We start from the raw sequence: 21,982 nt of genomic DNA, 5'->3' as shown, positions 1-21,982 counted from the left end.
ATGGACAGGCATGGTTTTAGACGTTGGTTTAACATCCCCATGGCTCTCTCATAGTTAAGCTGACTCTCTCATCTCTTTCCAATCGACTCCCATGCCTCCCACCCTCAACCAGGTCCAACTTGTCCTTTTGTCTCCTGTCACTGCCTCTCCAGTTCCAAGCCCTATTACCCTCTCTCTATGCCTCCACATCAGATGACCTTCATCTAATCTCCTCTGGGGTGGATACTGAGTCCCATATTTTAGAGAGTCCAACATATTACAGATATAAATATATATATATAAAAATAAAAAAATGAAAAATGACAAAATTATACATGACAAGGGAGATACAGTGATTTAACTCAAAGGAAGTTTTTTAAATTCTAAGAGGTTACTTTTTTCAACTCTATGTAAATAAATATGGAAATCTAGATTCAGTGCATAATTTCTTAGAAAAATACATATTACCAAAACTGAACCCCTTAGAGACAGAACAAAATAATGCTTTTGTGTGTGTGTGATTTATCCAGCAAGGACCAGTTAAGGAAAGTACCACTTTATATTTTCTCCCATACTCCTCTCTCTCTCATTCACCAATTCCCACACTCCTCCTGCTCTGGAATTAAACCTCTCAATAAAACGTTAGCGCTTAAGCCTTGCTTCATTCCAGGAAATCCAAGCAAAGGCACACAACCTGATAACCTGTTAAAGAGACTCAGTTTCAAAATGTAGGTTTTATTATTATTGAGGTATAGTGAGGCCAGCAGATCAGAAGATGATTGCCACTGAAAAGATGGTTTGTGTGTTATTCACAGTTCCCAAGAGGAGGGGGCGCCCCATGCTAGGCAGGACCACACAGGAAGCACCATGGTCGTCCAGGAGGCAGAAGGAACAGCAGGAAAATGTGTTCCTTCCTGTTTCTGCAGGAAGGAACAGGTGAGGCAGGGTAAGCAGGTTTAGTTTAGAAGATAAAAAAGGAATGCGTGAGGCAGGGTAAGCAGGCTAGTTGGAATAACTGCAGCAGGCTCTGGGGTGTAGAGGCCGTCTTTAGTGGTCTGGTCCCTGATCCTGGAGTGATATGGGCAGGAGAACAGTGGTCCGGAGTATGAGTCTGACTGATAAAGGAAGCGGTGGGGTGTGGGCTCTGAATTGGTTAGTTTGCATCTGAAAGGCGTGCTTGCAGAGGAGTCTTACTATTTCTAGGAATTGGCTAGTCCTGGGAGGGGCAGTTTCTCGGTCTCTCCAAGGTCAGAAAAAGTTGTCAAAGCATCGGAAATACAGAAAATGAAAAGGTATGGTGAATTCAGACACTCAGTAACACCCAAAACAGCGGATGAAGTTGAAATCTCAAAGTTCTGTGTAGAAAGTTTGTGAAGGATATATTTTCTGTAGAATATATAACTATGTAGTTATATAGTAGTTATAGTTAGGTAGACAATAAATAGAAACATGATAGATAGATGATAGATAGTGCAAATTGTCACCCACCATCTGGTCTACAAGGATTGAGTCATTAGCCACTGCATTTGCTGACCTACGGAACACCCTGAAAGAAATTCAGGGTGAAGATCAGGAATGAGGCACTCTGTGCTCTGGGGAAATAGGCAGAATAGGCCCTCAGATAGTTAGAAATACTTCAGGAAAATTTTTTTAATGAAACTGGACTCTTGTATCTCCTCATATTAAGAAAAGTACTAAACTCATTAACCGAGATATCTGTTCCTTGTGATTAGCAGTAACCTTCTACCAAGATGTATGCTGGATTACATGTACCCCTTTTCTAAAATCACATATATACCAGCCTCTTCCCCTACCTCTTTGGAGCAGTTTCTCAGAGCTGTATGAGAGGCTGTCTCCCAGGCTATAGTCCTCATAAGACACTGAATAAACTCAACTCACAGCTCTTACATTGTGTGTGTGTGTGTTTTCAAGGTGATAGTTTTGGCAACCACAAAAGGACTCAGAGCAGATTTTTCTCCTTCCCCCGAACTCTGTGAGGACCCAGTACCAGCAAGGGGGCTCCTTGTTCCTGTCCACCTCCTTGGTGAGTCCAGATGAATTTGGGTGAGTCTCTCCTGGTCTTGGATCACCCATCTTGGTTAAAGATCCTGAGTTTATTCAAAGGTGGTTAAACTCCTTGCTATGAGGAGCTGGTTATCCTTGAACTTAGGTTCAAGAAGAGGCGCCGTATTCCCCAGTTGAGAGACACTAGGAAGATTTTGCTCAGTTGAAAGGCACTGAGGAGGTGTGGACCGTGTAGGTAGGAGGCTGACCTGACATTTTTTCCCAATTCAGCTACTTTAACAGAATTGTTGGGATGAAAGTGAAGATACCATATGAGAGCTCTCAGCTCCGAAGAGAAGGGACAGAGCTTCTCCCAGCCAGTTAGGGCTTTCTCAGGCAACTGAGAAATTTACAGGAGTGATGGAGGCTAGTCCTCATACTATGCAGCAGTCCCACAGCGAAACCCACTCATTAATTAAAAATTGCTCGTCCGGGGACAAACAATGTAGGAGTTGTCCATTCAGTGCTCTAAACACCCACGGCAGTTCTAGACTGCTGGAGGGGGAAACCGAGATACCTAAAAGAGATGAAACAACGCTAGGGGGACACCTAGAGGAGTTAAGTTCACAAACAGTCCATCAACCCACTGTACCATTTCATTAGTAATTTTATCTTGAAACCAACTTTAAAATGGGGAATATATTTTCCCAAACAGAGAGACAAGGGATGTCCGATAGCCAACCTCCAACTAGTACTCCAGCCAGGTTTATGTATGAAATCTGTACTTGCAAGTAGTTACTTAATAGGGAATAAAGAAAATGCTGCCTGAAGTGGCCAAGACGGGGCTCTTGTGACATTCCAAGACTGATATCTCTGTACACAGTTAGAGAAAGCTAGCTTGATAAAACATCTTTTCAAACTTCTGACCCTAAGGAAACAAAAGTCCTTCTAGGATAACTTGCTTTTCTCTCCCTGTGCCTTGAGATGTAAATGTTCTAACAGGGCTCTCAGGAACACTTGTCTTATCTAGACCACCTCCAATTCCTGAGACTGAGGAAAAAACAAAGAGAAAAGAGGCCTTTTTAAACTCAAGTGGGTAAAACTTAACTTATCCAAACTGTTATTTATAAACTAGTGAGTTTTATATTATAATATCTGATTCATGACTAAGTTTTAAAAATGAAACTATGAGATCTCTGGTTGTGTCTGTCTGTCTTTCTGTGTGCATATTATAAATATGATGTGTCTCACTTCCAGATGGTTTTGTCAAAATTTAAAAATGAGCTCTATTTAATTGGCATAAAGGAAAATTAACTGCTTATATAAATTCTCAGAAGGATAAAAGAAACTAACCCAGAAGAATGTCAGGTTCATGTGATCTGGGAAATATTCAGTATTAAATTAATATTTGGTATTAAAGTTAGTTTAAGTTTGTTAGTTTAATTAATACAGACATGTCTTTAGAGCCATCAACATTAACTATAATACTTTTATTGTACCTAGGTTTACTAAAAGTCAAATAAGATCTTATATTTTCTGTTATGAAGTTTGTCAGCAAGAAAAGTTACTTGATATGAGGAAATTTTTATAAGTAACTTGAACATAAATGAGATCAGAGTTTTTAGGTGAACTCTTTAGGAATAATTATGTTTTAGGAACGTCTGCTTAAAAATAGTTCCTCTAGATTTTTGGTAACTTGAAACTTTAGAATTTGGCTAAATTAAATTAAATGATGGAAGTTTATTAAATATCTAGATCATTCCCAAATAAAATAAGATAATGAAACATTAATTACTGAACACAGGCTTCCTTTTGCAGAGAAACTGAAGATATTTAGGACTATTAATAAATATGAGACATTTTCTATAAGTACATGGTTTTTAGAAATTATAAATTGTATTTATAAGTTTGCCATTCTACAGAATACTAGTGTAAAAGACAGTTTATAATTGCTTATTCCTTAGTTTTCACTTAAAATTGAGGTTTTTAAAGGGTAAGAGTTCTAATTAAACTATGCAATAAAACTACTAAAAATTAAGAAGAAAGGGATTTTACCTAAAGTTGGTTATTTCTAAATGGGAAAGAAAATAAAGGATAAATTAATACAGATATAAAAAGTTATAGAAGGTTAGTGAGAAAAATGAAAGGAATTCTATGTGTGGTCAGGACTGACTAAAATTAGAATAAAATTAATTGAGTAAATTAATTTTAATATTAAGGGTAAGATGGTGCAAAACCTGAATTTCATTTTCTCTCTGTTAAGAGCAACAAAGTTTTCTTGAATTATATTGATCTGCTTTTGATAACAGATTGTAAAGTTTCTTTACCTTTTATGTAATCTGTTGTATCTTTCTGTATTTGCCTTTGAAATCTTTATTGTCACTTGACTAAGTGAATAAGTATTGTTTCACAGTGACCTATGATCTTATTTGACCAAGTGTTTTAAAACCTTTGATATCTTTGACAAACTTCCTCAAAAAATCAAACTCTAAATGAAGTGTTGCTGACCTGGAAATTACTTTGAGGTTTTCCAGAGGGGCCCTGGAACACTTCAAGAGATTTGTTTTCTCTTCTTATCAAAGAAAGATATTAAACTAATTAGGCTTATCTGGTATGTTAAATTACATGGGAAGCATCATCAAATGAGTGGTGATAAACCTTCTTAGGTTATAGTGTATGGATAAATGTCATTAATATAAATGTTCTAGAAATTATATGAAATTCCTAAAATTCAGATATGTCCTACTATGTTATCAGTCATAATTCTAGTTATTATCTTAAAATACTGTATGCCACAAAAATAACCACATTTCTTTGTCAATTACATTATAATCAGGTCTTTAACCATGCCTTTTAAAGTCTTTTGTCATTTATAGACAGTTGTTTTATGCTTTTGCAAAAATGCTTCATCTGCAAGAAGATTCACTGAAAGGATTTTTTGACAAGCACAGGTTTCTGATAACTTTCAAATCCTTCCTGGGTATGAACTGGGTAACAAACAAAAGAATCCGAATGAAAAACCTGATGGCTTCATAAACTGCTAAGAAAAGATCAAGATCAACAAGGGGTAGTTGCATGGCTGAATAATAATTTTTATGACTTTTTGTCTGAAATATTATTGGCTTTAATCTTTGTTTTCCAGATATAAGAAACCTTTCTCTTTAAGCTAATTATGACTTACAGCAATTTGGTAAGTTATTCCTTTGTAAGCAAAATTGAAGCATTTATCTTTCCTTTCTACCCGATCTCTCCAGAATTTGGAAACTCTTCGTGAGTATTCTTATTTTCATGGCAATAAAGCTAGCTGCATAAGTCCAATAAGAGTCTGTTCTTCTTATAATAGGACATAATTGGAAACATTGGCTTTGACTGGAATGTCATATTTGAGAATATGCATAGAATCAGATATGACCAGACAGCTTTAAAGAACCAAAGTGTACTTTCTGGAGCCAGAAATTCCCCTGGAAAAACAACCTGGTACCTTGCTCACAGGGTTCCCAGGAGCCTTATGAGGTAAATAAGGAAGGCCTCTTCCTGGCAGGTGCAGGAATCTCAAAATATTTTGGGGACCTTGAGAAGAGAGGAATTCACCCAAATCTATAGGTATTACAGGTGAATCTAATGGCAAGTCCTTGGCATGGCTTTCCCGGACTTGAGAGGCCTCTTAAAGTTCAATCTGAGGTTCCAGGGCAGTCAATTTAAAAGAATCTCTATGATTAATTACACTTACTACATAATCAGAACAAGTTTATTGAAACCAGACTTATTTTGCCAACAAATTAGTCTTAATTTGGCTATCTTGGGTAGAAATTAGGGTAATTCTACAGAGAAAAGGATTATATTTCAGTGGATATTAAGTTCTGGTGTTGTTAATTGTCTTTGAGGTAATAAATATGTAGTAAATATATTTCAGGTGGTATATAAACATGATATATAAATTGAGCACAGTTCTGGGAGGAGGACAGCTTTGAAAGGGAACAACTAAAGGCAGAGAGTCAAACTAGGAGGCTAGCACAATCTTCCCGTCAGAGATACAGGGTCTAGACCAGGGGACTGGAGAATTTCAGACAGGAAGAATCAATTCAAGAAACAGTGGCAGGACTTAGTTATCGATTGAGAGTGAAGAGTGTGGGAGAGGGAGGCATTAAGGATGATCCCCAGGCTTCTGGCTTTGCAAACTGAGATGTTTAATGAAGACAGTAGAGTCAAAGGAACATGGAATTATTTTGAGTTTAAAGGCTAGGTAATGTGAAAATTTAAAAGAATACAAAAAATAAAATTTTTTACACATAAAAATCTTTTGCTAGGAAAAGCGCATGTGCGCGCGTGTGTGCGCGCGCGCGCGCACACACACACACACACACACACACACACACACACAGAGTACGGAATGGATACAAATAAAGCACATATCAGAGCATATGCTTCCACAAGCCTACACAGCAGATTGCCTGGTACAACAGCGGTGCTAAGGAGGCATGCCCAGAGTCAGGAGGTTCCAAGTTGGTCCATTCAGAACAGAAATTCAGCCAGTGGTCATGCCATGAGGCACTGGGCTAGACCACAAAGGGGAGAATTCTGACATGATATACTTAGGGTATTCAGGACTCCAAGACCATGGACTGGGTTCAAACCAGGGACTTAGGCCCAGAGTGGGAAAGGGAGACAAATCAGCAAGTCCAGGCAGAAGCTCAATGTGCTGAAAAAGTGTGAGAGGAATTAAGGTGAAAGAATAAGCTTGATAGTCATGTGAGAAAACATGCTAAGGGCAGTAAGACTAACTCTGGTTCCCAACTTGTACTGCTTTGGCAAAAGTGTCTGCAGCTCTATGGGGCTGAGTCTGCACTTTGAAGTTCCCTAGCGAATAGCTGAGACAGCCAGATCAAAGCAGTCGACCGACAGGTAGAAGAGTCCTTGTTTCTCCAAAACGGGCATAGGTGCCAGGAATCCAGATGCACTGGACGTGGGTGCCTTCTTACAATTACTAATGCTCATTTCCAGCCAGGATCTGAACCATGACAGGTATTGATTCTTTTTAAGACTTTTTTTTGATGTGGACCATTTTTAGTCTTTATTGAATTTGTTACAATATTGCTTCTGTTTTATGTTTGGGTTTTTTGGCCCCGAGGCATGTGGGATCTTAGCTCCCTGACCAGGGATCGAACCCGCACTCCCTGCATTGGAAGGTGAAGTCTAAACCACTGGACCGCCAGGGAAGTCCTAACAGGTATTGATTCTTGATAAATATTTTTCTTGGCTAGATCCACATCTAAGAGCTTAGAATACTTAGATTGTAAGTAACAGGCAACCTTAAGAAAATAAAGAATTTATTGGCAGAATACTTAATGCCTCACAGGAAGATGAGAATTTAGGAGAACAAGTTTGAATAGAGCGAAACCATGGTGGTGCTGAGTCAGGACAATAAGAATCGCATAATTTCATCAGGATAATACCACTCACATGAATGAATTTGAATAATCTCCCCCATTCTGTCAAAGTCGAGGGAGCGGGAACCAGAGTGGCCTACCTAAGTAAGGCAGGGCTGTGCACCTTGATTTGCCATGCGGTGCTACCAAGCTACACCAAATGGAAAAGTGAGAACTCCCCCAAAGGAATTTAGGATGCTGCTCTCAAATGATGGGGAAATGGATGCTGGCAACCGAAAGGAGCAAATGCCCATTATAAACCTAAAGAGAAAAATATTAATGAAGAATCCATGACAAGGCTGAGTATCCTTAAGAGGTTTTTAAATTTAAACAACGACAAAATCCAATGAATAAATCACTGTACATTGTCACATAAAAATTACTCCCCATTGAAGAGAATGCCCACCACAAAATTACCAGATATATTAAAATGTACTTAGTTGTGTTACAGAGTTCTGCAAAAGTTTAACTGAGAGATATATTCTAGAATTGTAGAGAGAACACAAATATAAATTTGTGAAGTCACATAATAAGATAAAGGCAATTATTCAATTAATTTATTGGCATATATGAACTTACTTTATTCAAACCTTACAATTGCCTTTAGAAATTATTATCTTTCATAAAGATATATATAGACATCTTTTTTATTGAAGTATAGTTGATTTACAATGTTGTGTTGGTTTCTGGTGTACAGCAAAGTGATTCAGATATATACATATATAGCTGAATATAGCTGAATATATATATATATATATATATATATATATATATAAATAAACGTCTTTGTAAAAACTGACTTCCTGAGTTCAGGTGGCAGTCCTGATTCTAGTGAATCTATGTCCCTACTCAGAAATTAAAACAGATGAGGCTCTTTTGCGCCTTCTCCTCATTCAATTATCACCACCACAGAAAAGTAGAAATAGCAACAGAGCTGGGATTTGAGCAGGAGAGACAATATAAAAAAATACATTCTATTCATACCATAAACCATTGTGACACTACTAAGAAAAGAACATGAACAATTCTGACAAGTTGTCACCACTGACATCAATATTAATTTCTAAAATCCTTACTGGACTAAAACTTTCAGCACCCTATAGTACTTTTTTTCTTCTATCTTGCTATAAATAATGATTACATAGAATTTTTTGTGCATCACTCAGGACAAGGGAGGGCAAAGGAGCACAGAGGGACTCATGTGCTGACCCTGGCCTTCACGGGGCCTGGGTACCATACCAGGTGAATAACTGTAAGGTCCACGAGCCTGCAGAATCTCCAGGAAGCTTTTTATCAAATACTAGGGCTGTGGACTTCTTCCCAATAATTATTCTTATATCTATAAATAAATGTATCTACACCTCTGTGGAGGAGGAGAAAAGATGTATGAATTGGGAGGCTGAAGAGAACAGAGTGGAAGCTCAGAGTCTGGATCCATAGCTACCCAAAGCTTTTTCACCACTTGCGTCCCCAGGACATTTGGGATGAACTCTGAGACTATTTCAGCACCCAAGTGCTCAGTACTGAAAAAAGTCCCCAAATCTCAGATTTATAATTTCGACCTCACTGGCAGTGGCAGAGGAAGGTGTCAGCACAAAGAGCTGTTAATTCTTTAAAACCTTGATAGTTTTTGCAAATGAAACTATAGCCTTAAAAATTCAAACCCACTAAGAAAAAATTCAAAACAAACAAATTTAAGAGTGATTTTAGTTTACCAAGTGAATCTTTGCTTTGTAAAGGATAAACCCATACACTATTTTCCTTCCAAAAGTGTTGGGGATTTTTCCTTCTTTATAAAACACATTTTGTGTGAAGTATGGCAGATATGAGCACTCAAATCTAATTCTACTGTTGCAGCATTCAAAATCATTTGTCAAGTCCCAAATATATACCAGGTTTGGAGAAAACAAAGATAAATTAACCCAGTTATTTACAGTAAGAGCTCATATTAAAATCGGTGTAGACAACCATGAATACAATGAATTGTAACATAATAAGATAAATGTTTTAAAACATGTTCAAAGTGCTACGAAAGCATGAATGCAAAAGTGATTAATTCTGCCTGAAAATTCAGAGACAACTTCCTGGAAGAGATGCCATTTTAAATGGACTTTTTAAGAATAAGTAAAACTATGCCAAGAAACAATGTGTGATAAAAGTATTCAAGACCCAGGAGACAGCAGAATATATGAATGTGTTTGTGGAATCAGCAAATAACTGGGATTGGCTTGACCAGGGGATGCTGAGAGGGAAGGACTGAAAGATGTCTGGACGAGGTGGACTCAGCAGGTTTTGTGACCTGGAATGCCATGCCAAGCAGTTTGGAGGGTCAACAAAGGATCATAAGGAAGGGAGTAATATAATCAGATCAGTGGTTTAAATTTAAGGATGATAATTCCAGCTGCAGTGTGATGAATAAAGTAGAATCATCTGGATGATAGGGACTGTGGTCATTTGATGCAGGAAAAGGGGTACAAGCTATGGTCTGTGGAACAACTCTAAACAGCTGCCTATTTTTATATCACCTGCAAGCTAAGAATGGGATTTTACATTTTTAAATAGTTGCAAGTTTTCAATAGAATAATATCTAACACATAAAACGTAAAAATTACATAAAATTCAAATTTCTGTGTCCATAAATAAAGTTGTATTGGAGCACAGCCATGTATTCACATTCATGTTGTCTACAGCTGGCTGCATTCACAATACAGCGGCAGAGCTGAGCATTTACAACAAAGACCACGTGGTCCACAAAACCTAAACTATTTATGACCTAGCTTTTTACTGAAAAAGTTTGCTAATGTCTGATCTAGGGTATAAACAAACTGGATGGCTAGGTCCAAAATGAGTCATATTCAGAAAGATTCTACCACCAGTAGTAAAGTATCGGCATCACCGAAAAATATTCATCGTTCTAGATATTAACCTAGTTCAAGTTCTGGTAACTGATAAAAATCCTGAATACAGAAAAATATCACTACAAGAGAATATTGGGTAAGCTGGCAGTAAGCAGATAATCTAATTCTCCTTCTTCCTAACACCACAATACCAACTGAAATGATTTTTTAAAAACATTAAAATATTGGAAAACCCCCTATTGCACTGAAGACTTGGGGAGGAAGCTAGCTCTATGGGACAAATTTCAAGGAATTTCTAACAGAATGTTTCTAAGATAAGACTAAAGAAGCCAGGGAGAGTCAAGCACACAGCTTCCATTCTGGAGAAAGTGATCTTATTTGGCAGGAAATAAGTAAAAGAGATATTTTGAGGAACAGTGATTAAAAGCACAAGACTCGATGTCAGCCAGTCCTGTCTATAACTCCATCTCTATAACTTCATTCACTAAATGTGTATTTAATGAGTATTGACTGCATACCAGGCAATTACATGATATTGCACAAGCTTAACATCGCTGAACCTGTTTCTTAAAAGGTACCTTATAGGTCTGCTCTGAAAATCAAATAACAGCCACCTCCGGCACCCTGCAACAAGGACAACTACAAACACTTCTACAGAGCTTCCTACGTGCTCAGCATTGTTCTAAGCACCTTATATGTTCATTTATTTAAATCCTTACGACACCATTTTATAGATACGGAAACGGTAGTAAACGAAGTTACGTAAATTACACGAGGTTCCACAGCTGTGTGTGCAGAACTGGGATTGGAAATCAGATGGTCTGCGTACAGGGCCCATGTTCTCAACCACTGCGCTGCACTATTTCTTCAAATCAAATAAAATATGAAAAGCTGCACAATGTCTATGTTTTGATTGTTTAGTAAATGGTGGTTATTTCCATATTTTATGGAATTGCTTTAATCACTGATACAGAGGTGAAGGCTACCAAGTGGACAGAATGTAGGATAGATGGAAATCACTTTGCTTGAAAACCTTTACATCAAGGGCATTCAGAGAAACTCACCAGGAGAATCAAGGGAAGGAAAAACCATATCACACAGAAAACAACATGGCGAGGAAGCACTTCTTACTAAGGTGGGGCTCTTCCCTGATGCGAAGAGCTGTGGTCCCACGAAGGATGGCAGACACATGTGTCCCGAACGGAGGCTGGTATAAAAGTCAATTCGACTGAGGAAAGCTACTGCGCAGCACTGGGACATCACGAGACACAGGACTGAACAGAGAAAACGTTCCTCTGCTATAACCACACAAGGCCTCTCTCTATGCCCCTAATAGTGCTGAACTGTTATAATTTACATCAAGCAACCCTCCAAAGTAAAATCTGGAAGGGGACAGGAACAGAATGTCCGCAAAGGATGAAACCATGGAGTTTTATGGAAACTATTAGTTTTCCATACTAGTATTCAAAAATGAGTAAAGAAAGAAAAAAGGAAGTTTTGCACTATGTTTGAAATTAAAAAATATATATATTTACTTACTAATCAAGAACTAAGAGATGAGAGGAAGTGACTGAATAAAGGGAAAAGCATAAGAAAATGTCACAGAAGAATTGAAAATCAGTTTCAAAAGATTTTTCTTTGCCTAATGCTATTCATCAAGATAAATTTCTGATGGATGAATGATTTAAATGAAAAATATAAGACAATAAACAATGCATAATAGAATATAGATGCAACTATGTAATTTTGGGATGGGGAAAACTGTCTTTAACTAATACCAAAACAAACCCTTTAAAGGAAAATTATTAATATATTTGATCTGGTTGCAAAGCAGATGAAAAACTAAGAAAAACAATGGTAAGATAATTCCAGGTGGGCTTCCTCCTATCACAGGGCCTCTGCACATGCTGTTCTCTCTTTGTGTAAATGCTCCCCTAATTCATCCTTCGGTGCCTGGTGTCATCACCAACTGTCATTTCCTCAGGCAGGCGTTCATGGCCTAGTGTGTTCATTTCCTGGGGCTGACATAACAATGTATTATAACTGGGGGACTAAACAACAGGAATGTGCTTCCTCACAGCTCTGGAGGCTACAAGTATGGGATGATGGTGCTGGCAGGGCTGGTTCCTTCTGAGGGCTGTGAGGGAGGGATCTGCTCCAGGCCTCCCTCCAGCCTCTGGTGTTTTGCTGGCAAGAGTTGACACTCCTTGGCTCCTGCTGCCCTACCCCAAATTTCCACCTTCATCTCTACACGGCTTTCTCCCTGGGTGCATGTCTGGTTCCAAATTTCCCCTCTTTATCAGGATACCAAGTCATATTTGATTTGGGGCCCGATCTACTCCAGTAGGTCCTCATTTTAAATAATTACATCCACAATGACCCTATTTCCAAGTAAGGTCAAGTTCTGAGGTACTGGGGGTTAGAACATCAGCATATGAATTTGGGAGAACACAGTTCAACCCAGAACACCTACCTAAATCAAAGCCTCCTTTTTATATTCATTCTTCAAATACCAGGAAAATATTCCTTTCCTTTGTCCCATGAATTAGAATTATACTTTTACAATTGTGTATGTTATTATTTTATTAATATCAATATTCTCCACAAAACTGTAAGCACAATCAAAGCTGAAATTACCTCAATGACAAATGGAACATCATTCATTTGTTCACTCAATGGATAGTTTCTCTGTGCAATGAATGCCCTGGGCAAGGTGTCAAGTATACAGCAGCATGCAAGTCAGGATAATCCTTACCCTCATGGACCACAAGATTTAATAGAGAAGCAGATGATAAATAGATACGTAGATATATAGATAGATACACAGACACATAGGTACCTAAACTGCTAATAGATGAGAGAGAGAGAGAGAGAGACGCCACGGATGATGAGTACAGGGACAAGAGATGCACTGCTGAACAATGCTAGCAAGTACATTTTACTTCCTGCCCAAGTTTTCCCTTTCACCCTGAAAAAGTTTCATTCCTGGCTCCTCCTGCCCTCCTTCACTGCAGGTTTAGTCTCTAACAGTAAGCAATGGAAGCTAAGGTTATCAGTACACTGGAATCTCGCTGTCTCTGTCTCTGTCTTGTCTCTGTCTCTGTCTCCTTCTCCCTCCCCCCCACCAACTGTGTAGTGACATCCAGAACTAATTTACTGCTGCTAAATTCAGTCTCCAGTGCTGGGATTGATGCTGAAGCCTGGAGTCCCAGCCTCCCGCCTATACTCGGATGCACGTGTGGTGGTTTTGCTTAGTGTTTAAAAGCATGTACATAGGTATGTAGACAGCTCTGCTCTGTGTCTTTTTGCATAACCTAGAGCAAGTTGCTAAATCTATGTTTCCTCATCTTTAAAGGAGGAAAATAATAGTTCCCATTTATGATTATTGTAATTATTAGGGTATACACAGGGAAGAGATCTCATAGCTCATTCCCTGGGATCAAAATTCACCAACTGTCAATACTTTTTTTTTTTAACGTTTTTATTGGAGTATAATTGCTTTACAGTGGTGTGTTAGTTTCTGCTTTATAACAAAGTGAATCAGTTATACATACACATATATCCCCATATCTCTTCCCTCTTGCGTCTCCCTCCCTCCCACCCTTCCTATCCCACCCTTCTAGGTGGTCACAAAGCACCGAGCTGATCTCCCTGTGCTATGCGACTGCTTCCCATTAGCTATCTATTTTACATTTGGTAGTCTATATATGTCCATATATACACTACCACTCTCTCACTTTGTCCCAGCTTACCCTTCCCCCTCCCCGTTGTCCTCAAGTCCATTCTCTAGTAGGTCTGAGTCTTTATTCCCGTCTTGCCCCTAGGTTCTTCATGACCATTTTTTTTTCTTTTTCTTTTTTTAGATTCCATATATATGTGTTAGCATACGGTATTTGTTTTTCTCTTTCTGACTTACTTCACTCTGTATGACAGACTCTAGGTCCATCCACCTCACTACAAATAACTCTGTTTCGTTTCTTTTTATGGCTGAGTAATATTCCATTGTATGTATGTGCCACATCTTCTTTATCCAATATACAATGGTGAAAAGACAACCTCTTCAATAAGTGGTGCTGGGAAAACTGGACAGCTACATGTAAAAGAATGAAATTAGAACACTCCCTAACACCATACACAAAAATAAACTCAAAATGGATTAAAGACCTAAATGTAAGGCCAGACACTATCAATCTCTTAGAGGAAAACATAGGCAGAACACTCTATGACATAAATCACAGCAAGATCCTTTTTGACCCACCTCCTAGAGAAATGGAAGTAAAAACAAAAATAAACAAATGGGACCTAATGAAACTTAAAAGCTTTTGCACAGCAAAGGAAACCATAAACAAGACAAAAAGACAACCCTCAGAATGGGAGAAAATATTTGCAAATGAAGCAACTGACAAAGGATTAATCTCCAAAATTTACAAGCAGCTCATGCAGCTCAATATCAAAAAAACAAACAACCCAATCCAAAAATGGGCAGAAGACCTAAATAGACATTTATCCAAAGAAGATATACAGATTGCCAGCAAACACATGAAAGAATGCTCAACATCAGTAATCATTAGAGAAATGTAAATCAAAACTACAATGAGATATCATCTCACACCAGTCAGAATGGCCATCATCAAAAAATCTACAAGCAATAAATGCTGGAGAGGGTGTGGAGAAAAGGGAACCCTCTTGCACTGTTGGTGGGAATGTAAATTGATACAGCCACTATGGAGAACAGTATGGAGGTTCCTTAAAAAACTAAAAATAGAACTACCATACGACCCAGCACTCCCACTACTGGGCATATACCCTGAGAAAACCATAATTCAAAAAGAGTCATGTACCACAATGTTCACTGCAGCTCTATTTACAATAGCCAGGACATGGAAGCAACCTAAGTATCAATACTTTTTTTACTAACTCCACTCTTGATGGATTTTTCCACTCTGGACTTTGCCTGCTATTTAGAATGTCAGTGTTAGCCTGCTTCTCTCACCTGAGTTGACCTCCCAGAACTTAGATTCTGGCTTCCTACCTGTTCCCTCCTGCAACATTTGTCTTCTCTGACCTCGCCATTTTGACTGCCTACACCTATCAGACCGCTAGTTTTATTCTATCAGGAAAAATCTCGTAACGCCCTTTCTGAAAGCTCCCAACACTCCAGAGTGCAGGAAATAAGACCTCACACTCAGAACATTCATCTTCCTTAAATACTACTCATTACTTTCAGTAGTTCCATACTACTTTCTATCACATCATTAATTATCATCCACAGCGTTCAGAGAATCTGTAGTTTACATCCCTCTGCTATCTAATCGTATTTCCTGCTGTCCCTTCATTCAGAAATGTTCAGAAATCTGTACACGCACCATTCACAAAATAAATAGCTTTGTATCAATCTTTCCTAATTTGAAAATTTCATGTTCTATGTACAAGATTATTCATGGCTTCATTGTAATTATAAAATATTGAGAAATTTCCCTCTTATCAAAAGGGACATATAGGGAGGGGACTGGTTAAAATGTATGGTCTGAGTATTTAATGAAATACTAAACAGCTGTTTAAAAAAAAGAATAAAAGTTATTTATGAACTTGATCATAAAATATTCCAAAAGACATTGTGAAAAAGCAATGTGAAAAATGGTGTGTATAGTAAGTATGTAACATTTGTGTTACAAAAAGAAGGGATTATAATTACATGTGTCTGCTTATATATGCATAAAATATCAGTAGAAGAATTAAAAAGAAAAACCAGTAACTTTATTTCACTTTGGATAAGACACCTGGACGGTTGGAGACACAAGTGAGTTGGAGATTTTTCATAGCATGCCTTCTTATACTTATCTTTCTTAATTTTGAAATTTATAATTATAGTACTTATTTAAAAATTAGATTAACAAAACGTTTCATGATTTATTCTGAGAAGCCAGTTTTGTCTGTGGCCTTTAATCACACCTTGTTTAAAAAGTAACATTTTGTTTTAATCCTGTACCAGAGTTTAATTGTTGTGAAGACATTGCAATCAATAATAAAGATTCAAATTAAAACTAAAATTTACCTATCTGTGGGGATCTCATGAATTGGCAAATATGTAGGCAATGCTAACTGTATCATAATTTAATCCTTACCTGCTTTTTTTCACCATTTATTTTAACATCAATTTCAGAAACATTAAAATGTAAGATAATAATAATATTATTATTGTAAGAAATAGAGAATTTTTAAGGCTTAGCCCAAGTCTCACCTCCAGGCGACTCTCACCTGTCTCATTGAGTTCCTTCTTCTCTTTTGGAGTTTTTTTGTATTTAAAATATTTACTACACAATTTAGAGTTGGCTACAATAATCACCATTTATCTAACACTTATCCCCACCCTGTATGTTAGGTAGTATTGTCCTACTTTACAGATAAGAAAATTGAGGCCCAGAGTCCTTAAGTAATTAAAAGAATTCAAAATCTGGTTTGTCTGACTCCAGAGACTGGATGCTTCCCACTCAGGCATATTTTGTTTTGTATAATTTCTAGTTATTTCATTTGCTAATTCTGTAACAAATTAGCAGTAAGATTTCTGCAGATGGGAAAATTGGCAGTGCTTGGTTTTGTCCTTCACAGACCAAACTCTGGGAATTATTCTTCATAAAATGCTTTTACATGATGAGGGTATATTTTGTTGAAAATTGTGATGTTTGGAAAAAGAGCCATTTAATATACATGTATAATTAAAATGTACAAATATCTTTCCAGGCTTCAAATACGCAATTTTGAGTGATATTAATGTAGTAACCTTTTGGTGTCACAATATTTTAAAATGGCAATCTTTACAAGAGTTTATAACATGTATAACTACTATATAGTTAATAGTTAATAACATTCATAGTTAATAATATTCTCCTGGGCTTATAGGTTTAATATTTACCAAAGCACCTACTCATGGTCACCTAGATTATTTAAGGTGCAGATTTGTGTGATGATTGTTTTTCCCAGGTTCCAAAGTTTAAGCTGTTTTTCTTTAACATGCAAACTTCCCCTGAGCATTTTGCATTTTACAGACCAAACAAACCAATTCAGAGAAGATGCTGGCTACCCTCTGGGGAGCACCTGAAAGCAATGGTGTGTGGTACAGTGCTGCTTACTTTTGATGAATTCCTCCATGAAGAACATGTTTTCTCCGCCTTGCCTGGGGTTGATACCACCAGGGAGCAATTCCACTGTCACTGATGAATGCTAGCTAGGTCAGACCCTGTCAGTGCAAATGAAAGTCTTGTGATTAGTATTCTGTACCTTCTTACTAATGAACCTTCTAATCATGAAACCTGTCTGTACTTATCATAACCTTCTAACTGCTAAGTGCCCTTGAAAGGTTAGATAAGTGGGAAATAGTACCATTGGTTTGGTTTGTTTTTTTTTTTTTCTTGCAATATGCCTTTCAAAGTTAGTTTGGTGCTTGCTTTTAGGACTCTTAGAATTGGTCGACATTATGACAGTGACAACCTTGGTTATACAATTCCAATATGCAAATGGAAGTTACAAACACACAACAATTATGTATAATCATAATGAGAAAATTTTTTGGAAACATTCAAGTTTTGAGGGGAACATTTTGAGAGTAGAAAAAATATTTAAGAGTATTTGTACCAGACTTTGCTAGAAAAACATTTAATTGGAAAAATTATAAGTGAAAAACGCTTTGCACTAAAAAGAATTTATTTTTTAAAAGGGTGACCTTGAGGTCAATGTTTAAGGAAAAGTTAATATAACCTGAGTAGCTTTTGGCCTAAACTCAAAAAATGTATACATTCTTAACTGCTCAAGGATGTATTTGTGACTGCTTCAGATCAACTGCATATCTCATTTAATCTAAGATGTCATCAACTATAAGCTGCATCATTATTTTTTATATTACTAAGAAGGAAAAAATGCTGCCAATTAAACTATGACAGGGTATTGATTGCAAGTCACATCAGAGATGTTAAAATATAGGGAAAGATACTTCTTAGAATTGATGAAATAAGTATTGTAAAATAATAAGTATGGAAAAAATATGGATACTAGGGGTAGGGACGCAGGAAACCTGTAGAAGTATCACCTTTCCTAACCAACATTTCAACCAAATCTGTATCCACCAGGGCCTAAACCTGAATAGAGTCTATCTGAATTTACACATCCTTTATTCTTTTAATTTTGATTGAGGAGGTACTCTGCTCAGCTCTGCTAATAAAGTTCTAGTAATTCATTCTGTTATGTGATCCAGGGGTCAGCAAATTTTTATAAAGGATCAGATAGTAAATATTTTAGGGTTTTGAGCCACACAGTCTCTGATGCAACTACTCATCCTCAGCCATTGTAGCACAAAAGCAGCCATGGACAATTTAAACTTTACTTATAGACACTGAATTTTGAATTTCATATAGTTCTCATGTGTCATGAAATTTTATTCTTCTTTTGCTCTTTTTTCAAGTATTTAACAATCTAAAAATATTCTTGGGACCTCTTCCAGGAAAATGGAATATACATATTTTTTTCCTATTCCTTCTGCTAATTACAACTAAAAACCCTATACATTATACATATAAAGGAAACATAAGAGACTCTGAAAGATAGAGCAAAGCAGACTGGCTAGTGGACTCGAGGCTCAAGAAACGATACGATGATAAGCTCTTTTTTGGGGTTTTTTTGGCCTTATATACCCCAGACTTGGATCTGAAGAAGCTAGAAATTCAAAAATGCCAACAGATGTAGACAAATAAATGTCGAGCAAAAGCCTGAACTCTTTAGCCAAAGGACCAGAAAAGAGGGAACCTAGCAAGACAGACATGTCACTACTGATCAGATGGACAATAAAAGGAAGTACTATGAACAACTCTGTGCCCACCAATCTGGTAACTTAGATAAAATGGACCATTTTCTTTAGAGACAGAAAATACAAAATCCATACAAGAAATAGTAAATAATCTGAAGAGGCCTATATCTATTGAAGAAATTGAGTCAATAATCTTCAAATAATAATCTTCAAAAAATAAAAGCACTATGCCCAGACTGTTTTACTGGTAAATTCTACCAAACATTCAATGAAGAAATGATACCAACTCTCTACAGTCTCTGCCAGAAAGTAGAAAGACAGACTACTTCCTAACTCATTCTATGAGGCCAACATTACACTAATGCCTAAAACAGGTAAAGACATTAGAAGAAAGGAAAACTTCAGGTCTGTATATCTCATGAACATAGATGCAAAAAAACCTCAGTAAAATACTAGTGAATTGAATCCAAAAAATATATAAAAAGAATTATACACTATGACCAAATGGGATTGATTCCTCATATGCAAGGCTGGTTCAACATTTGAAAATCAATGTAATAAACCACATTAAAAGCCTTAAAGAAAAAAAATCATATGAGCATATCATTAGATGCAGAAAAAGCCTTTGACAAAATTTAACTCCCATGCATGATAGAAACGCTTAGAAAAATAGGAATGGAGGGAAACTTCTTTGACTTGTTAAAGAGCTTCTACCAAAAACTCCACAGCTAAATAGTGAAGGATGGAATGCTTTCACCCTAAGATCAGGAACAAGTTGAGGATGTCCACTTTTAACTTCTCTTATTCAACATAGTGCTGAAAGTTCTAGCCAGTGCAATAAGGCAAAAAAAAGAAAAGAAAAGCCATACAGATCATACTTACACAGTGTGTACAGGGCTACTTCTCAAGTTCACTCCATAATACATAAGGCTATAATCACACAGCCTTACTTCTGTCCATAATGTGTTTGTACTAGAGCTCATAAGAGCACAACTATGTGATAAGGTTGAGAATTCCAACCTGAACCAAAGCTAGAACCAGGGGATAGGCCACAGAGCATGGTTTCAGGATAAGCCTAACACAAAATAGGAAAGAACGGCCCCAAGATTCACGCATGGCTTCAATCAGGTCACCAGAAGGGTAGATGAGAAAAGGATTTTATTCAGAAACTCTAGTCATTAATAAATGTCCATTTTTCTTGGAAAGACCTTTGGATCACACAGTGTTTGAGAAGAAGGATGGCCCAGTATCCTGGTTCCTAAAACCCTTCTCCTTGTGAGTTATTTATCTATACTCGGGCTCTATAACAAACTACTCTAGAATTTAGGTACTTAGAAATCTGATCATTTATTTGTGAGTCTGTGGTCTGAAGCACTCAGCTATCTCTTCTGGCTTGCTCATGCCTCCAGCACACTCGGCTGGTGGTTTGGCTGGTGGGCAGATGACTGAGACGGTCTCACTCACGTGACGGATATTTGGCAGCGTGGGTACCTGGGCCACGTGTCTGTCGTCACAGCAGGTTAACACAGGCCGTACCACATGGGCCACGTGTCTGTCATCACAGCAGGTTAACACAGGCCGTACCACATGGTGCTCACTGGGCCACGTGTCTGTCGTCACAGCAGGTTAACACAGGCCGTACCACATGGCGCTCACAGGGCCACGTGTCTGTCGTCACAGCAGGTTAACACAGGCCGTACCACATGGTGCTCACTGGGCCACGTGTCTGTCGTCACAGCAGGTTAACACAGGCCGTACCACATGGTGCTCACAGGGCCACGTGTCTGTCATCACAGCAGGTTAACACAGGCCGTACCACATGGCGCTCACTGGGCCACGTGTCTGTCATCACAGCAGGTTAACACAGGCCGTACCACATGGTGCTCACAGGGCCACGTGTCTGTCATCACAGCAGGTTAACACAGGCCGTACCACATGGCGCTCACTGGGCCACGTGTCTGTCATCACAGCAGGTTAACACAGGCCGTACCACATGGTGCTCACAGGGCCACGTGTCTGTCATCACAGCAGGTTAACACAGGCCATACAACATGGCGCTCACTGGGCCACGTGTCTGTCATCACAGCAGGTTAACACAGGCCGTACCACATGGTGCTCACTGGGCCACGTGTCTGTCATCACAGCAGGTTAACACAGGCCGTACCACATGGCGCTCACAGGGCCACGTGTCTGTCATCACAGCAGGTTAACACAGGCCGTACCACATGGCGCTCACAGGGCCACGTGTCTGTCATCACAGCAGGTTAACACAGGCCGTACCACATGGCGCTCACAGGGCCACATGTCTGTCATCACAGCAGGTTAACACAGGCCGTACCACATGGTGCTCACAGGGCCACGTGTCTGTCATCACAGCAGGTTAACACAGGCCGTACCACATGGCGCTCACAGGGCCACGTGTCTGTCGTCACAGCAGGTTAACACAGGCCGTACCACATGGGCCACGTGTCTGTCGTCACAGCAGGTTAACACAGGCCGTACCACATGGTGCTCACAGGGCCACGTGTCTGTCGTCACAGCAGGTTAACACAGGCCGTACCACATGGTGCTCACTGGGCCACATGTCTGTCGTCACAGCAGGTTAACACAGGCCGTACCACATGGTGCTCACTGGGCACGTGTCTGTCGTCACAGCAGGTTAACACAGGCCGTACCACATGGTGCTCACTGGGCCACGTGTCTGTCGTCACAGCAGGTTAACACAGGCCGTACCACATGGCGCTCACAGGGCCACGTGTCTGTCGTCACAGCAGGTTAACACAGGCCGTACCACATGGTGCTCACTGGGCCACGTGTCTGTCGTCACAGCAGGTTAACACAGGCCGTACCACATGGCGCTCACTGGGCCACGTGTCTGTCGTCACAGCAGGTTAACACAGGCCGTACCACATGGGCCA

General features: G+C 38.6%; 1 protein-coding gene across 6 annotated transcripts in view; it reads right to left on the bottom strand.

Annotated features, from left to right (window-relative positions):
- CRB1 (crumbs cell polarity complex component 1) overlaps nt 1-21,982 on the bottom strand; it is a 265,758-nt gene that overhangs the window by 210,238 nt on the left and 33,538 nt on the right. For 2 of the 6 annotated variants that reach the window (XM_059942909.1, XM_059942915.1), the window contains exon 2: nt 17,398-17,504. The exons of the other annotated variants lie outside the window; for them this stretch is intronic. In XM_059942909.1, the coding sequence (XP_059798892.1) occupies nt 17,398-17,425 (28 nt within the window). In that variant the 5' untranslated portion in view covers nt 17,426-17,504. The remainder of the gene's footprint in view (nt 1-17,397; nt 17,505-21,982) is intronic. 6 annotated transcript variants of the gene reach the window in all.

This window comes from Balaenoptera ricei, chromosome 1, assembly GCF_028023285.1.
Source record: "Balaenoptera ricei isolate mBalRic1 chromosome 1, mBalRic1.hap2, whole genome shotgun sequence".
Taxonomy (NCBI): Eukaryota; Metazoa; Chordata; class Mammalia; order Artiodactyla; family Balaenopteridae; genus Balaenoptera; species Balaenoptera ricei.
Note: the sequence above shows the minus strand (reverse complement) of the source record. Positions and strands in the feature narration are given on the sequence as shown.